Source organism: Poecilia latipinna, unplaced genomic scaffold (assembly GCF_001443285.1).
Source record: "Poecilia latipinna isolate Pla-1442-1.1 unplaced genomic scaffold, P_latipinna-1.0 Scaffold101, whole genome shotgun sequence".
Lineage (NCBI taxonomy): Eukaryota > Metazoa > Chordata > Actinopteri > Cyprinodontiformes > Poeciliidae > Poecilia > Poecilia latipinna.
The window spans coordinates 110,783-129,800 of NW_015112717.1; the positions used below are offsets into that span (position 1 = coordinate 110,783).

Sequence of the window (19,018 nt, forward strand, 5' to 3'; positions counted from 1 at the left end):
CAGGACAAGGAAGTAAAAATAGTTTGTTTAATGAACTGGAAAGTTTCTTCAGAGTAGACACTGAAGTCTTGGAATAACACAGGCTAAGTTACATGCTTGATTAAATTCCTGGTGCTGGATTATGACCTCCTTACATGTAATTAACCATAATGAAGGGAACATTTTTTTACGATGCAGTTCCTTAAAGGTACCCATTCTCTTGTGTTATGCTTTTGTTCCAAAAAATTACCATGCATTACACAGACATGTTTTTCACTCACTTTCCATAACACAACTATTTCTAGATGCAAGCAAAAGAAACAGAGAACAAATCAGCATCTCTTTTAGGACTTCACCAGTGGCTCATCATAACAAAGTAAAGCAACAGTGCATATAAATGTTCACCCTATATAACACTCAATAAACAGACATTGCCAGGTTTTGTTCATTTTCCTACAGTCAATACTATGAACAACCACCTTTTGGTAATGGACTTGAAGAGAAATTGGCCCAGAGTATTACTGATGCTCTACCGTACTTAGCAGGGAATTAATTTATCCAGAGAAGTTCTTCTCCATTTCCACATCTAGTCCATGCAGCTGTATGTGAGATCATTCCTAACCAATTAATTTAGGTAGAAATTGACAACTGGACAATAAATCATTAACATTACATATAGTGATATACATGTGATCAGCATTGATAGGTAATACAGCTGATGGAATATTCAATATTGTCACCTTCCTAAAATAATGTCTCAAGTAATTGTTTTGTCAAAAGCAAAAAAATCATTGCCTCTTTCTTTCCAAAACACCCATCCATCTTCTTTACAACCTTGTCCCATTGGGGCCAGGAGGGGTGCCTATCTCCAGCGAGACATTACACATTACACCCTGGACAGGTCACCAGTCCATTGCAGGGCAACACAGAGCAGACAGGACCATGTACACACACTCACACCTAAGAATTTAGAGAAACCAATTAACCTAACATGTTTTGGACTGTGGGAGGAAGCCAGAGTACCCAGCATGCACAGGGAGAACATGTAAACTCCATGCAGAAAGAGCCCATGCTGGGAATCGAACCCAGGACCTTTTTACTGCAAGGCCAGAGTATTACCAACCATTAAACAGGCACTATTTTAGGAAGGTGATGACATTTAATATATAGAATATTCTCCTATCCTGAATTGCAAAGCATTCTGGGAGATGTAGGCAGAGGAAAGGCTTTAGCCCCTCAACCTCTCATGGCCAGCTAACCAAGGTGGGTGGCATCAACTAACTAACTAACTCATTCATTGGTTACCTAGCAACAACTTGCTGAGTAATGTGCATGTTTAAGGTTGCCACTGTGCCTCATAACGACTTTAAAAAACAGGTTGGAGTGAAAACTGTAGATTAAACAGGAAGCGTCATGTCACCAGTTTGGCAGTATTTCAAATATATAAAATAAAAAAAAATATCAATAATTATCAATATAGACAGATATGAAATATAATTTTACGTTTTTCAGTCATTTCATCCAGTCCTACCAGAAAGTATTCTCATGTCTTGCTTACAAAAATCAGTACACATATACCTTATGTGTTTCTTGCCTTAGTCATTTTAATATAGAAAAAAGGAAATGAGTCTGTAAGTTACAGCATGTTTAAGTCTTGAATTACTGATAAGAACTTCTTAAAAACTTGGTCATCTGTAAATAAAAAAAAATCTGCAGGTTCCTTTCTTTAACAAAGATATTTATTTCTTAACACGGGGCTTTTAAGAACGAATAAATATACTCAAATTACAGGTTGCATGTTTCTCATTGCCAGCGGTGATGAGCGCTGCTGCCAGTCAGAGTGAGCAGACCTGAATACGACAGGAGCCTCTTGGGTTTTCTCAACTGCGCTCTGTCTTCTGACTGTTAAATGCCTCACCGCCTCCACTACAGTCCAACCAGGCTGGCTCACAAAGTGCGCACCTCTAATTCACATCCCGTGTCACCAATGTATTCACAGTGAGATGGTGTATTTAAATGCACAATAAATAGGAGAGGGAAAAAACAACATAAAAGATAAAAATAAAAAAAATCTCACTTTATCAGATTAAAGAAATAAATCCGGGGGCGTTTGGTGCAGCGCGAGGCTTTCCCTGCGGTTGCAGACTGTCAAGAATCGTTAAAAATGCGTCCTTTCGAGGCTGCTACCTGTCTGGAACTTTGTGGAGGTCAGCCTCAAACGGACTTCGAAGCGAGCTGATGAGAATTTAATTTCTACCAGCTGTAAACTGTGGAGTAAAATGTGTGATTAAACAGGATAGATATTTAATCCACAGTTTAAACAGAATGCTGTGCGATTCTGGATCTGTGTTCATTTATATATATATATATATATATATATATATATATATATAATTAATAATTGGAAAACCATTCAATGACAAGCTGCTAAATATATATAAAATTAAATTTATTTAAATACGTGGAGATTACGAAGTAAACAATGTCTACATGTCACGAGCTGAAGTTTGTGTTCACCAACCTGACGCTATTCTATCACTTCCAGCGCCTGCGTAATAAACTTGGTTTCTAATTAATAAACGTGGTCTGCTGGAGTGGGCTACCGCCACGACCATCGCTTTGAAATGCTGACACGCTTGTTTTGTTTGTGTCGCAGATGAGTAATCACGCGCGAGCCGCTCATGGGCGCCACGCGCGCTCAACATACCTTCACTTTTTCACCTCTCCACTTATTGATTCCCACACTTGCTGAGCTCACCTGCGTTCCTGAGCTTCTTGTTTCGATACACGGAGAAGATGACCAGCAGGTTCCCCAGGATGTCGACCACGATGGTGAAGATGAGAAAGCAGCCCAAAGTTGTGGTGACCCACGGCGGGCGGCTCAACGCGGCGTCACTGGGGTCCTGAGCGGAGCTGTTCAGGTGAGACCCATTTATGACCATTGTAATAAACAGCTGCAAAACTTTCTTTCCCCCAACTGAACCAAATTCACATCTCCCGTGACTACTCCGCGAGTCCTACACAGTGGACACCGGTGGTTTAATACAATAACCTCCCACGGGTGTCATGTTTATCTTCTCCACGAGCGCCTCTTTTTCCGCTCTCTCTCCTCCTCCCTCCACCCCCTGTGAAGGCTTTACCCAGCTGCCGAGGATCAGCTCTGGTATGGCTCTCCGTTCTCTCTGCTCCCTCGGAGTCACTCCTGCGCCCGCGCGCCATTCACTCTGTCGGTACGCATGTGTGACATGGAGCCGCCACTTCAAACCTTCCCAACATGTGATCAAACAATCCAAAGGGGAGCGATTCCACACGGAGAGGGAAGAAATACTGCCGCCTGGTGGCTGCGATGTGGAAAAGCAGCCCGTGTCCTACTTCCTTTCGTTTCTCCGCGTGCGGGTTCATTCATGGCTCTGTGGTTTCACGCTCGCATTTCTCTCTCTCTCTCTCCCTCGCCACAGTCCCATTCATTATTACTTTTAAAGAATCATTCATGTCCGATGTCTTCCTGTACAATAAAATAATTTAAAAAAAATGAAATCAAGTCAATAAAAAATGGCTTTCGATTTTTATTTTGCTTTTTATTCTTACGCTACGTCATTTAAATTTATCTCCGAAAATGATCAGATTTTTGACCCACACTTTGCTTCACCAACGTAAAATTAGGAATTGCATTCAACCTCACAGTTATATGTGTTCTGCCACTTTTAGAAACTCGGGCATTAGATAGACGGTTATTTCTGTGAATTTTGATTATCGTACAGCTAATTAAACCCAGGGATGTTTAACAAAGAAATGTTACATTATGGCCTACACAATCATGTTCATGACTGTTGTCTGCATTTAGGGAGTCATGTCCAGTCTCCTTTATCAAGATCACTTCCTGCTTCCTGCTGCTGATGGACTTTATGGAGAAGCCAATTTCATTTTCCAAGCAGGGCATGTCACCTGCTCACACTGCCAACAGTTCCACTGGCTGCTTTAGTGACCGTAGCAACACTGTGCTTGATTAGCCAGCAAACAGGCCTGACCTGAACCCCACAGAGACAGCATGGAGGAGACACCAGGACTGCAACCTGGGCTTCTTAACACCTCACCCACGTCACACTGTTCTGGAAGACATTTTTTTTTCTTACATTAAAATAAGTTTTTATTTTTGTTTTATTTAATATTTAAATAAAAGAAAAATATTTGTAAGCCGTTCACATCACAAATAACAGAAATACTTCAGATTTATCACTTTGAGCACAATGAATTTATGTTATGAATTTTATTTTCAATGGAAGTGAAATAATGTGATGACATTCCAGTCTAACTAGCAACTTCTACACTGTTTTTAAATCTCTTAATCTGAGCAAATCCTAATCCAATGCTTCACTCATTATTGCAGATGAAAGGGGAAGACAAAAAATAGCAATGTGTGAAAACTACAAACCGTTATTATTCCTCCTTACAGAATAATAACACAACTGAACACGTTTAAAAGCAAAACTCCATATATTAACGTTTATTTTATTTCCACTCATGCAAGTACATCTCTAATGGACAGCAGTCTCACTTTCAAGAGGAAAATGCTTAAAGCACGCTAATGATATCTGCTTTTTTAATCAAATAAACAATATAAACTTTTTTTTTTCATTATTTGAGGACTTTAAGACAGTTATATTATATACCTGTCAAAATGGAAACATTCATACATAGTTATTGTTTCAGTGATGATTTAACTGCCAGAAAATAAAATAAAATAAAAATCTGGGCCTTGTCAATCAGTCGTCCATTTTAATAAGTGGCACAAATTTTAATTCACTGGCAAATTTTTATTAAGTTTAAACACTAGGAATTAATACCTCTATTTTTAAACCTGATTCCAAGCTGTGGATCATGTCTGCACAGCTACTGGTCTGGAAGCAGATTTGACTTTCCAGGGTTTGTCAGCAGTTATCCTCCCCTGACTAAACATCTTGTTTTAAAATTGAAAAAATAAATAAATAAATAAATAAAAAAATAAAAAACCTTCTGTTCTCTATAGTTTTGTACTCCATGCTACAATGTGTTGCAAATGCAAATGCTGCATGCCACCCACCAGAACAGGATACGTCAATAAAGGGAATGAATGGAGACTTTGTGGCAGAAGGCTCCTGATCTCCTTACTAACCAACGTTCTTCTTTCAGAGATCTTCTTAAAAAAAATTAATAAATAAAAGAATTGTATTTTTGGGAACAACCCAATAATTGGGACCAAATCCCAGGAATATCCCTGAACTGTAAAGCAGAAATAATTATTTATTCTGCTCTCTGAACTCTTCCACTTCATCTTGTTTTGTTTCGTCAATTATTTAGAAACAGGTAATTATTCTAACATATATGTAAATTGGAAAATTAACCATTTTGTTTCTAAGTCATATTGCAGTGTAACATTGTTAAATGAACATATTCTTTCAATCAGCAGGTTTCCTGCTTCCCTATGAAAATAAGCAGAAAGCAGAAAGCACTGCTTTGAATAATTACACTGCAGGAATTATTTTAAGTTACACAACATAATGATTACGTTGTGCAACAATGCCAGAGATTGGATATGGTGAAAATCTAATATTTGTATGTCAGTTTGCTGATTTTAAAAAAAAAAAAAAAAAAGTCAAAGTATCAGCAGGAAAAGCAGGAAGTTCTGAACTTCTTTAATGGATCAATGTTTATTCTACATTAGCTGCAGTTCAGAGATACAGTTTATTAATTTAATACTCCATTTTGTTGGAAGGTAATAAAGTACGAGCATTTAAATGAACAATGAAATGTTACTAGATGGAATCAGATTTCTAGTTATTTCTCAGTGTGATTCTCTGGTTGCCATGGGAATATAGATGGGCTGAACATTGATGTGAATTTAGTGAATATACTTGTCATGATGTTCTTCAACTATTTCTCCAGATTGCTTTGATCATACAACAAAAAAATATTTAAAGAAAATATTTTGGTGCATAAGTTTAAATGAATTGTTGGTTTTCACTAATCCTTTGAGTTAAAGCCATTTTGAAACTGGTCTCACTTCTAGCATGTATATGTGGTCCAGCAGATTCCAGCTGATACTGAACACCATCACCAGTTTTTTTTTCTTTTTTTTTCTTTTAGTTGAACTCTGCAGAAACTTGGACATATCTGACCCTTTGATCCATCACTGTAAAAACACAAAGTTTTTGGTCTAATTTTTGGTCTAGTTTCTAATGAAAATATCTTACTACACTTGAATTAAGGCAAAATTAACTTGAAAGTAACTTTTCAGTAAGATGTAGGAGATTGTTTTAAGTAAATAATTCCCTAATATTGATGTAAAACTACTACTTCCATTGGTAAATTATTTTACTTATAACATATTGTAAGTTTGTTGTAAGTAAAATAATCTGCCAGTGGAACTAGAACTTTGTCATCAATATTAATGAATTATTAGCTAAAAACAAGTTCCTACAGCTTGGTTAAAAGTCACTTACAAGTTATTTTTGTTTTATTTCAAGTGCACTAAGATATATGCACTAGGAACTAGACCAAAAATGCTTGGTAAGGTTTTGTGTTTTTGCAGTGTTCCAAAAGGGTAATGATCTCTAACACAAATCAAAAAAGTGTCATGGAATTTGAAGCTTCTGGAATGGTAGGGCCTGGAGCCTGAGCACGTTTAACATTTGTTCACTAAGCTTAAACGTTTTGTCTTTTTCATAAATAAGTAAATAAAATAAAACAGTTTAAATTACTTCTACTTGTTCTGTCAAGAATTGTGGAATTTTATGGCAACCAAAGTTGTATTTGATGAGTCATCATCATTATTGTGGATTATTCATAAAGCACTTAAAAAACAAAACAAACTACTGCACAGGTATATCAAAACTAAAAGGAAAGAAAATAAGAATAATAATACAAAACAATAAGAAAAGTACAATGTTGATGTACAAATAATTAGTAATGAAGTCATAAATAAATACCTTGAGTGTCTTGCTAAGAACATTTAGTCTAAATCTGTATGTATAATCTTTATCCTGTTTGAATTAAAGAGCATTGAACACAAATATCTCTTAAAAGCCAATGTGACAATCTTTCCAATCTAGTCAAAGCTCTAGCATGTTATGTTTCAGTGGTTGTGGTTTAACACTGTTTCATCTTTCCCTCAGCATCCTAACATCTCAGCCGTCTCTCATCTGTTAACTGTCTGATCCTCTGAGTTCTGCTCATCATTAAATCAGTTGTTCATCATTCGCCTGCTGTCCCCAACACCAAACATGACACAAAGAAAACACAGTCATAACAGTCAATTTGTGCACACGATTACTTTATAGAATTAAATTGTGTATTTTGAGGCAAAGGCTTAATGGACTTAAAGTCAATCGGACAAAGGGAGTTAAAATGAAAACGAATCTGAATTGTTAAAATCTCCTGGAGTGACCGTGCTCAGTGGTCAGGGTTAAAGTTGCTGGTTTGATTCCAGCTTCTTTACCACTTTATTCTTGTGTCATTTCAACTTCATCCTGGTATGAGTTCATTCTCATAATATGACTTTTCTTGTAATATTTTGACTATTTTTATGAATTTATGATTATATTCTCATAACATATAGTCATATTTGACTAAAATATATAAAATATATATTTTATTCTCTGAGCATGGTCATGGTCTGCACATCATTGTATGAATGTGTTTGTAAATGTGACTGCGTTCACTTGGCTTTGGCTGTTCAGCATGACTAGAACAGCTCTATTGAAATTGAGCCCATTTAAAAGTCGACATTCATTTTGCCTGCTCCACTGTAGCCATTTCCTACCAGAGGCAGCTCTGCAGTTAAGGATAAAAATGAGAAATAATATCTTATGCTCTCGATATATTTTGTTTTTGCAAGATGACTCATCATATTCAGTTCTCTATCCATATCTACCAACTGTTTTTTTTTTTCCTTCCCATTTTTCCAGCTGGAAGCCTGCATGGCCCTAACCAGATAAACCAGGGATGTCTTTTTATTAAAAAACAAAAAGTTATTTTATTTCAGTCATCTGACAGGAAGGTGGCAGAGAGAAGGGAGGAAAGCGATGCGGCAGAGTTGTTTGTTACTTATCTATAACGTATAGATAAGTCTTTGAAGAATTCTACTTAATATGAGTTACAGCAAAACTTAATTTCCCTTTGGGATCAATAAATGACTTAAAAAAATTGAATTTTCTGCAGCTGCTCAGCGCTGGCCTCGATGCAGAGCAGGACCGGACGTTTCCTCCCAGACCCAGCGGTCTTTACATTTATAGAAAACCTGCAGCTTCATGATGCAGCAGCATCAATATGAGCGTCAATAGGATGAGCTGCACATATTTATGCATTCAGCACCAGAACCTCAGTAATCAATCATATTGATCTTTCTATTGGATTTGCCACACAGGTGAGCCTGAACATACAGGCACCTCATAGGCTGCGTTCCAGGCTCTTAACTCAACCCCCCCACCGCCTGTGACAAAATCCAGTGACTTTTGACCTTATTCATACTTCTAATGTCAAAACTAATTGAGTCTTTCCCAGGAGAAGGAGAGCTTAGAGGAAAAAGAGGACAGAGAGGAGCAGGAGGACATACTTTTACTCTACCAACCCTGAGGATGGAATATTTTTAGATTAAAGATCATTCCTGCAGAGGAGCAGGAAGGCGTCTGATCTGCTTTAGTAGCTCTTGGAAAAATAAAATATTGGACAGAAGAAGAATAGATGTCAACAAATGTCTGAAGAAAAACTAAAAGTAGCTGCTGAATGTGATTTGTGAACCCAAGACAGAAATGTAACTATGAAGTCATTTCACATGAAATAATTTGTTTCTAAAACTCGAGTCGTCAACAGAAAGTTTGACTTTTTTCCCTTTGGAGCATAAAGGCTGTTTCTGTTTCAAAGAGTAGGAGCTTCTTAAAGAGACAGCTCCAACTATAATGCAAATCAAATTTCCTTTAAGCTATGTTTGATATATACAGCGTTGTCATAACAACTGAAAGTATCATAGTTAGTGAAACTCCTCCGTGAAGTTGTGAGCTCAGGATGCTGGAGTGTGTTGGATTGTGTTATGTTTTGTCTCCCTCACTGCTGGTCCAGTCGAGCTTACATTTGTTAAAAAGGGCAGAGATGAGAACGCTGCGACACAGACTGCCTCAGCTGTCTGAGCCCTTCATCTGTCTTCAGAGGAACATCACAAGTAGGAAGATGAAAACTGTTAAATTGCTGGGTTCAATACTACAGATCTCTTCTGAAATTTTAAGGGACTTTGCTGAGAAAAGTGAAAAAAAAGAAAGGGGTTGATTTTAATCTTCATAAAAGTTAAGCCTTCTTTTCATTTCCTCGGCCAAATTAAGGAAATAAAGTGAAATGTCAGAGGAAGGTGGGCTGACGGCGCGGCGCAGCGTGCTTTTATCATCTAAAACCAATAAAGAAACGGCTTTAACAGCTGCTGTGAGTTTTGTTTGTGAATGATGGGAAGAGGAGGGAGGTTAGCTGAGAAGTGGAGGGTGCACACACACACACACACACACACACACACACACACACACACACAAATCCTCATTTGAGCGAGCTGTCAGCAAAATGAAGGAGAGGAGACAGAAGTAATGTAATGAGTGCGGTCTCAACACGGGCTCGGCATGTCGCTGCCGCTCCACTGGTCATCGCTGCGTCCCACAGAGAAACAAGAGTGTTTGCTTTTATCTACCACCCCACCTACTTCATCCCCCCCTTAGCCGGTTGCCATGACAACACCAGAGCTCCACCCAGGAAAAAAAAAAAGATGTGTACGCTGGGAGAAAGAGGATTATTGGGGTCAGTGGTCTCTGCATGTGCCTCTGTCTCTCTCACGCACATTCACACACCGAGCTTTTTCCCACAGCGTCAGGCGCGCATACCGACGGACTTTAAACTTAGTGCTGGACCTGAATGGAGACAGTCATTTGTGGTTCCTGGAACTGATCCAGTTCATTTAAACTCTGGAGAAACAAGTTTTCTACACCAATGGATTCCATGTCTGGCATTGTTTTGGTTGTGATAAACTCCAACATTTCTACACAGTAAAAAAAAAAGAAAGAAAAACTTCTCAAAGCACATTTCTTCCTGATGAAATTGTTCCTCCAGTTTCTATCAGAAACTACTTCAAGCTTCAAACGCTCTGATTTCAAATGAAAGCGTTGCTGCAGAGCACCGTGAACAGGCTTTAGGTCCCTGCTGGTGGTGACAGCATCATGCAATGGGGATGCTTTTCTTTGGTAGAGACGGGGAACAGGATGCAGCTTATTATAGGTTATTTATTAATTGCTATTATGAATTAATTACAGCTGACATTTGTGTCCTTCACTGACCTTCATGGAAAAGTGGAAAGAATAAAGTTATCACAAACCAGGTGGAAGATTTTGCTCTGTTGATGAACATTTTGCCCGACATCCTAAATATGTGGCACAATAGTGGCAGCAACATGCTACGGGAATGTTTTTTTTTTTGTACCAGAAACACCCAAAGACTAAAAGTTGAGAGAGATTTTTTTCCTTTTGGCAGATAAACTCTACAGTGTTCACTTCAACATGAACACATGAGGGAAGTGTTTCCTCCAAAACAATATTTCATCACTTAAAAGCTCAAAATAAAATCATTAAAATCATAATTCTCTAAGTATTTTGTGTGGAAGCTGCAGTTGAACACTGAATATAAATCAATTGTTCTTCTGCCTCAATAAAAAAAGAGTCGGGTTCTTCCAGTGGAGCAGACTTCCCAGGCCAGCAGCAGGGATTAGCTGGCGGCTGTTTCACCTTCCTGTGGAGTTTGCTGCCGGCTACAGATTTCCAAAGCTCTGTGGGGTCAGCATCAGGAACGGCCTCTGGATGGATCAGACACGTCTGTCGGGGTTTCCACAGAATCCCTCATGACTGACTGAGTAGATTTTTCAAGAGGTGAATTGAGGAGTTATTTTATCCCCCTATCCCACAAACTGCACATTCTCAGTAATGTGTAGAATTTAAATAACTGAACAGCCTCTAGTTAGTCACTGCTTATATAAGTGCCAACAGAGTGCAAAGTGCGACCAATATGGAAATGAATTTGCTTGTGAGGAAATTGTCATTTGATTATTTATAATTAATTTCCTCTGACAACTGTTTTGCAGGAAATTCAAAACTTACTCATTTCAGGACATATCAGACATTAGTAACAGCTTTATGTAAAATCCTGGTCTATAGTGATTGGACACATTAGAAAGTTCAATTGCTAATCAAAAGCAGCAAATCAGCCTATCTGGTGGTAAAGACAACCTGCTGGGGATCAAACTGAGCACTGGCGATTTTAGAGTAGGATGCTTGCAACTGATTTTAGTTTTCAGAAACTGCTCTCCTACTCAGAATTTCACACAGAACCAGTTTACAGAGAATAATCAAAAATAGAGAAAATATCTGGAGAGTGGCAGCTATGTTGGAAAAAAAAAACCATGATAGAGGCCAAAGTAGATATAGAGAAATAGCATATTAGCCCCAGTAACCACTTGTTACAACTAACGTAGATAACCGTCTCTGTACACAGCATGTCAAGCTTCGAAGCTGATGGGCTGATAGTCATTAGAAATCACTGGCTGCTTCTCCAGTCAGCTAACAGGAAACTGAGGATACAATCCTCACAGGCTCTGCAGACTTCAGAAAAAAAAAGAAAAAAAGAAAAAAAACATTGCCTGGCACAATGAGTTTATCTGCAACATTCAAAGGGGACAGTGAATATTTGGTCTATTTAACATGAAAGTATTGATCCATCCTGTCTTATTTTATCAGTCCAGGTTGGTGTTATGATTTAGGGAATATTTTCTCACCACTTTGAAAGCTCCTTGGTACCAAACAAACATTGAATTAAAAGGTCGGTCTCCCTGACTGTTGTTGCTGACTGTGTCCAACAGGAACAGGCACTGCATCACTGAGCTTGGATCATCTCAAACTGTTTACTTCAACATAAACAGTTTGATGTTCACTGTGACTCTGCAGTCACCAGATCATCATCCTATAGATGAATGTTCTAGAAAGGGATGTTTTGCATCATGGATGTGTGGCTGAATAATCAGCAGGCTTTGTATGATTCTATCAAGTTAATATAGAGAAATATCTCTGAAAATATTAACAAAACCTTGTTAAGCCTCAACCTCACAAAGAGTTGAGGGGGTTCTGAAGGCCAAATGGTGTTTAACCCAGGACCAGAAAGGTGTAGCTAACAGGCTAGTTTTGTAGCCAGTGAGTGTATTTACCTTCATATAAGCCTTTTTTTCAGTGGTTTCCTCTTCTTTTCTGCAGTGAGTTGTGAATTCTGATGTTGATTAAAAGGCCAAAGTTCAAGCCTCAGCACAGGAAAGCTGGCTTAACCTCATCTGCTCAATGGATGCTGGTCCACGGCTGACCCACAGCTCCAGGCGCAGCTTCTTTAAAAGCCGCATGATCAGAAAGTGCAAATATGACAAAAAGTCATTTCATCTATTATTTATGTCTAGTTTTGTTTGAACATGTGGAAGAGGAAGCTGAGTGTCATCTTCCTCTTCCTCAGATATGTGAGGAAAAAACTAATTGTTATACAAAGTTTCAACATAACTGATAAAACTGTTCTGTTTCTAATGTATTATGATTAACCCAACCAGAGGTGAAATACTTTCATTAACCTCATCAGGGTCGCTTCGCTCTCCTGCTCCCTTCCTACAGCATCGACAAACGGCCATCTACTGCCATCTTGTGGTTGGTAGAGAGCACTACACAAAGTCCCATGTTTTTGAGTGGACATTAATGAGAGCAGCTGAAGCTGAACGTCTCCTGCTTCCCTCAGAGCCGCTTTCATGGTTTCATGTTATGAATAATGCATTAATATACTTGATTATTTCAGTGACAGAAAAACACCTGCTGCTGTTTGCAGAGTTAATTGAATCAATCACGCATGAGATTAAAGCTGCTCATGAATGGTGAGCAGCTAGCCGGCACGGGCCGATGTTTGGGATGGATCAATGTCTCCCAAACTGAGGAAGAGTTTCACTTGAGGAAGAAAAAAGTTGAGCATTTTAAGATGCTTGATCCTGAGGGAAAGCTTTCTGCCACACAACTCGAGCTTTATGAAGCTGTGATGAAGATTTTTGAAATGTTCACTGTTTGTTTTAGAGTTATGCCTACATCAGGTGTCCAACGTGTGGCCTGGGGGCCATTTGTGGCCCTCAGAATGATTTTGTGTGACACTGGAATTTTGGTTTGTGTGCAGATACACACAGAAAAATGTTAAGGTGCAACCTTCACCGATGTGAGTCCTTTCAGACACAGAGTGGACAAATAAAAATCTTTAAAAAAAATAAAAAAAAATCTTTCTTGGTTTTTTAATTCTTCATTTTGCCACTTTAACGTCACCTTCCAGCTCTCAGGTCTTCATCTCACTCCTTACTGTGGAGGCGACCGATGAAGCATGAAGATGAACCATTTCGCCATGAATGGAACGGAAAGATCACAGAAACTGGGTCTGATTTGTTGAAAACTGACAAACATGAAATTTTACATTTAAAAGAGAAATAAATAGAATAAATGTTATTATGCTCTACAATAGTCGCACAAATCAAAATGAAACATGTCTTACTTTATCATAACATCAGCTGATACTTTGGTTTTGATTCTTGCTTTAATTAATTGTGACTACAGTTTTTTAAATCAATGATTTATTTAGATTTTATTTTATGTAAAAGCAACCAATGAGCTTTAAATAAAGACTCGGTGATATTTTTCAATGTAAAGCAGACGTTCTTCATCACAGGCTGCCTGCCAGCTCTCTGGTAGGAATAGTTTCTGTCCCCACAGAGTGGCTGTGATCCACCGTTCTGTGGAAAAGCTGCTGTCCTGTCATGCAGATAATTCCTGTGAGGAATCTGTAGTCTTTGCTTGACTTCATCACAACAGTGTAGCGCTGTGCTCAAGTCTTCCTCGTCTCACAGTGTGATTCATTAAAGGGAGCCAGAGTCCGCTTCTTACCTCTGGAGGCTCTTCAGAGGGGGAAACACAGCTCTGTCGGTCAGGACTCCACGGTGCAACACAGAAAACAGAAAACACACAGCGCGTTGTCGGCTGTAACTCTGGGCCGAGCCTGGAGGTACCAGAGTCCTGTCATTTTAATCAGGCCCATGTCAGGTAGCCCAGGCTTATTGATGCAGGCGGCTGCAGGCAGACAAAAGGAAAGAGAGAACAGAGTTTCTGTACCGCAAATCTACCCGACATGTTCACTCACTGACTGAACAGCATTTTTCTCTTATCCACTTTGGTTCTGGAGGGACTTTCCGTTAATGTCGAGAAAAAACAAAACAAAAAAAAACAAAAAACACAATTTCACCAACTGTGGTGTTTCCATTAAGCCAGAAGCCCAATTAGAATCACACATTAATGTGAAAGACCAACACAAAATGGTTTCCATTTGTGAAGTGGAAAGAAAATGATTTATGATTCAAAATGTTTTTTTTTTTTTTTTACAAACTTTATCTGAAACTTTTAACTTCAGATATCAGAACTGATAAACTGGAATACATTTTGTTTCTTTAAAACCCAAAGAGAAAAATATAAATAAAAGTTTAACTTTAAATCAATTTGTTTGAAGTTCATTTCAAAATGAGAATTTTCTCCTCAGTTTTAGTGTTAGTATCACTTTGATAAATCATTTGGAAAATTGGTGGGTAAATAATAAATGTATTATTTTATGATGTGGATTTAATTAGACTGAAACAAATATATATTTCTGTTCTTTAGAAGAATCCCTCCACTTCTTTAAATTTAGAATAAAAATAGTTTCTTGGAGTTTTGGTGGAGATATTTCACAGATCAAGAGACTAATTATTAAAGTCAAAATTAAATCTGCTCCATGTAGATAGAATTTGAACTTCTTTTAACCTTCTGACAGGGCCTCAAATAAAAACACAAATCTGAACTATCACTTTAAGATAAAGTCATTAAAGTGTCTACAATAAATCTATTTTTGAAGAAAAACCCTGCAGCAGACTAACCACAGCAGAATTACTTCACAAACACATCAAAAAGCCAGTTATGAAAACATTCCAACAATAAAAACCACACCAGAGAATAATTTGCATTTTTTAGGAATAATTTATTGCCAGTAGGAAAGCGTGAGCTTGTGGCAGTACTCAATAAAAACCTTAACAAGACCATAGCGTTGCTCAGACACACACAGACACATGAAAAACGCCCCCCGGTGCCCATGAATAACTCTGCACTATAAATATATCGGGTCCCATTATCTCGGTGGAAAAATAAACAAGTTTCAGAATCAAAATGTACAAACAGAAGAAAAAAATATAACAAGATTATGCAGTCGTTCACTGAAGACCCATTTCTGCAAAGAGCATTTAGAGACGATAAACTTTTTTACGAGTACACTGTGATAAGAAAAGCCTCGCTTCTCCTTTTTTTTTAGAGAATGAAAGCACAGAATGGCTGATTTCACACCATTTAATCTTTTTTTTTTCATTGAAAATAAAAGCATAGAATATCTACAAAACCTAGTAAATTTTGAAATCAAAACTGTACACATAGATTTACACTGAAAATGAAGATTCGTATAAAAACATCTCGCTTGTCCTTATTTGTTTTTTTGTTTTATCTTATTGAAACAAAAATATTGTCGCAATTTTTATTTTCTAGGATGATTTTCTGTACTACACTGAAATGTTGATCCTTCAGAAAACTCACTTTGTTGTCAAGATAAATGTTACACTTAAAGGAGACATATTACACTCCATTTCAGCTTTTTCTTTATTTTTTCCCCCTATAACTCCACTTTGCTCCATTCTATATTTTTTGCACAATTTACAAAAAAATCCAGTCTTTTTCCGTCCATTAACTTTGAGATTTATTCTTAATTTCATTTAATTAGGTTTTGTTTTAGTGATTTAATCAGTTAAATCTGTTTTGTAAATGAACTCCAGCTAAAAAGACGACATCCCCGGAAATGTAAAAGAATAAACTGCAACAACATGGACTGTGACAGTGACAGCAAGATGGAACTTCCCATCTAACTCCTGCAGCTTCTCTTCAGAAATGCCCAAGTTTGCAGGTGTTTGTGAGGAAACCGAAGCGCCACCTGCTGTCTGGAACACCAAAGGTTCACCCGGCAGTAACGCTCTGCGGTTTGCCTCTCAGTAGTTTTAGTGCATAGAAGGTCAGAACATCACTCTGCTCTAATGTTTCTCCAGGCTAGTTCGATGTTTATGGATGCGCTGAAGCTGCTAACAGATTCAGACTGAACTGATTTTGCTCAAATTAACTGTTTTCACTCTTTTCTCTCTTTTTTTTTTCTTTTTTTATTATTGAAACTTTGATTCACATGAAAATCCAAGCTGGGGATTCTATTTCTAAAACAGGAAAGAAAAGCATAATAGGTCTCCTTTAAAGACTTGGTGATGTCATCTTAAAGGGGCAGAGGTAGAAGCAACAAAATGGCTCCTTTTACCTCTTGGTATTTTCTCTGGCCTCTCATTCCTCCTTCTGCTCATTCATGCCTCTGTTTCATACCAAAATGTTGTCATTTCGGTCCTTTCTGTCCGGCCAACACAATGTGTGAGAAATGTCAGAAATTGTCGAAAACATAGCGACCTGCCGTTAACTGTGTAGGTTTGATGTAAGACAACCTCAGGTAAATGTGGGACCTTGATGAACCGAAACGTTTCAATGAATTTTTGGTAATGACTCCAAGAGTCAGACAGCAACTTCAATTAAATTCAAAAATACTTTATTCATCCCAAAGAGAAATTAAATAATATAAGCTATCTTTGGCCCATCTTCAGTTTCGTACCAATCAAAGGCACACGGCTTCGTACCGACGCTCAAACTACCAGCTTTGTAAGAAAGATGACATCCTAGAATCACTGATCACAAGGAAAACATTTTAAGCAATCTCTTGTTATTTACTGAAATCAAATAATCATTTCATTGTCGCAGACTATCAGTAGCTTATGGAGATGAACTTTAAATCATTTTTTGTCAAAGTGGGCTCAAAGCGTTCTAAGAAACGACCAAATCCAGAAAGATACAAAACGACGAAGCAGTGAATGAGCAGAACCTCCCAGCCGCCCCTTCCAACTACGGTCAGCTCTCTGCTGTGTGTGGTGCTCCCTGGTGTCCACATACTGTGCGTTATTAGTGTTGGTGGTTTGTGTAGCTGTGGGTTCAGGCACTTTTGTTTGGATCCAGTGTCAGACTTCAGTGTGCTGTTGGGAGTTCAGCATCGGGATGGTCAGCTGTTCAAAGTGGCCTTCCTCGCCGCTCTCGTAGTCGCTTATCATGGCCTCCGACTCCTCGCAGCACGCCGACATGTCTGAGCAGGAGGCTGTGGAGGCGTACAGAGACATGGACATGTCGTCCAGAGCGGAAGAGTCAAAGTCCCGGCCGCAGCCTAAGGCGTACTCCCCTCTGTAGCCACCATTGCCCACGGTGGAGGCCGGGGTGATGGTAGCGGAAGCGGAGGATGCGCCCTGGCCCTCGCCGTCGCCGCCACCGCCGCCGTCGCTTGGGTAGGAGTGGTGCGGCAGGTACTGGTTAAGGCTGTAGAGCTGGGGCCGGACCGGGCGCCGGCGGCCGGAGCTTCCTGAGCCAGGCTTCTCCAGCTCTCTGTTCAGGGAGCGCAGCGTGTCGCAGCGGTCGCCGTATTCCGGCAGAGGCGGCGGCGGGAGGTCATCGTTGACGGGGAAGTCCTCCGGCGGTGGAGGGAAGTCGCTCTCGATGTCAAAGCCACCGGGGTAGTAGTCGGTGTCCATGGCGCTCGGGTCGTTGTACTGAGGCGCGGGAGACTCCACCACCTCGTAATGCGGAAACTCCTGGATTCCAGGAAGCTGAACACTTGGCATCCAATCAGATGTGTCCCAGTGATATCCTGTCGGATAAAGAGAGGCCGCAGCACAAACACAGAGATTAGGCCTCTGCAGTGGAGACGTCAGACATGTTGATGTTAAAAATCAAAGTCATGCTGGAGCTACTGCTGTGTGAAGACAAAGAGGCTCTACACCCTGCAGACATTCGTCACACTCTGCCATGTTCAGGTTATAAAAAGCTGGTTTTAGTAGAACATGGAGCTTCTGGGTCACATCGGTTATTAACGTGTTACAGAGGTTGTTGTTTAGACAAATAAATAGCATAGATGCACCAATTCAATGTCAATATTCCATCTGAAAAAAATTCTAGGTCGCGTATCACTGGCAGATCTATTGAGTCTAATTCTATGCTTTGTGCTCTGAATAATTTGACATTATATTTAGAATCCTAATTGCACTTTCTGAACCATTTAAAATAAGTTTGCTGCAGTTATTTTTACGTTTAACCAACATAGTCAACCTGTTGTTTTTGTCAGTTTCAGTTTGACTGTTCTGCTCCTAAGTGAACTGACTGAACAAATGAAAGTTATTTTTTACATGTTTGACCAAGCTTGTGAAGCTGTTGGTGTATTTAAATGTGAAGTAATGGTGTGGAGTTAGAAAATATATTTTTAATTCAGTACATTTGTGAACTGACAGGTTTTAAGTCAGTTCAGTGTTATTTTTCTGTATCAGATCGGTATCAGCTGATACTGAACCTCAGATATCGGTATCGGTATCGGATGTAAAAAAGTTGATCGGTGCATCCCTCATAAATAGCATTTTTTTTTTTTACATTTTACAAATGGATGAGTTTAAATTATATTTATTTACAGCTATTTATCTGCTCATTCATGAGATTAGAGTCTGTCTTGATTTTATTGAGTGCAAATCGATGACATAGTGACAATTATAAGTTAGACAGACAAAGTGGGTTTTATAAAACAGTGACTACAGTGAACTTAAACATATAAACAACGTATTGAGCTGCTTATATCCAGTCAGTGCTAATGTTCTCTTAACGGTTCATTTGGAGCATTTAAAAACATTTCTACTATGACTGAATTACATCAGGAAAAAGTGATCATCATGTTATGCATTTAGTGATTGATGAATATCTGTGTTGAAGAAATTAGCCAGTTTTGTTTCTATAAAGTAAAT

General features: G+C 38.7%; 2 protein-coding genes across 5 annotated transcripts in view; both read right to left on the minus strand.

The window, feature by feature from the left end:
- mtnr1aa (melatonin receptor 1A a) overlaps positions 1-3,118 on the minus strand; it is a 54,464-nt gene extending 51,346 nt beyond the window's left edge. Inside the window, exon 1 of the mRNA XM_015027351.1 lies at positions 2,738-3,118. Within this exon, the coding sequence (XP_014882837.1) occupies positions 2,738-2,921 (184 nt within the window). The 5' untranslated portion in view covers positions 2,922-3,118. The remainder of the gene's footprint in view (positions 1-2,737) is intronic.
- An 11,960-nt stretch (positions 3,119-15,078) lies between these two features.
- The window catches only part of fat1a (FAT atypical cadherin 1a), a 106,268-nt gene continuing 102,328 nt past the window's right edge, over positions 15,079-19,018 (minus strand). For all 4 annotated transcript variants that reach the window (XM_015027367.1, XM_015027378.1, XM_015027374.1 and 1 more), the window contains one exon: positions 15,079-17,880. In XM_015027367.1, the coding sequence (XP_014882853.1) occupies positions 17,204-17,880 (677 nt within the window). In that variant the 3' untranslated portion in view covers positions 15,079-17,203. The remainder of the gene's footprint in view (positions 17,881-19,018) is intronic.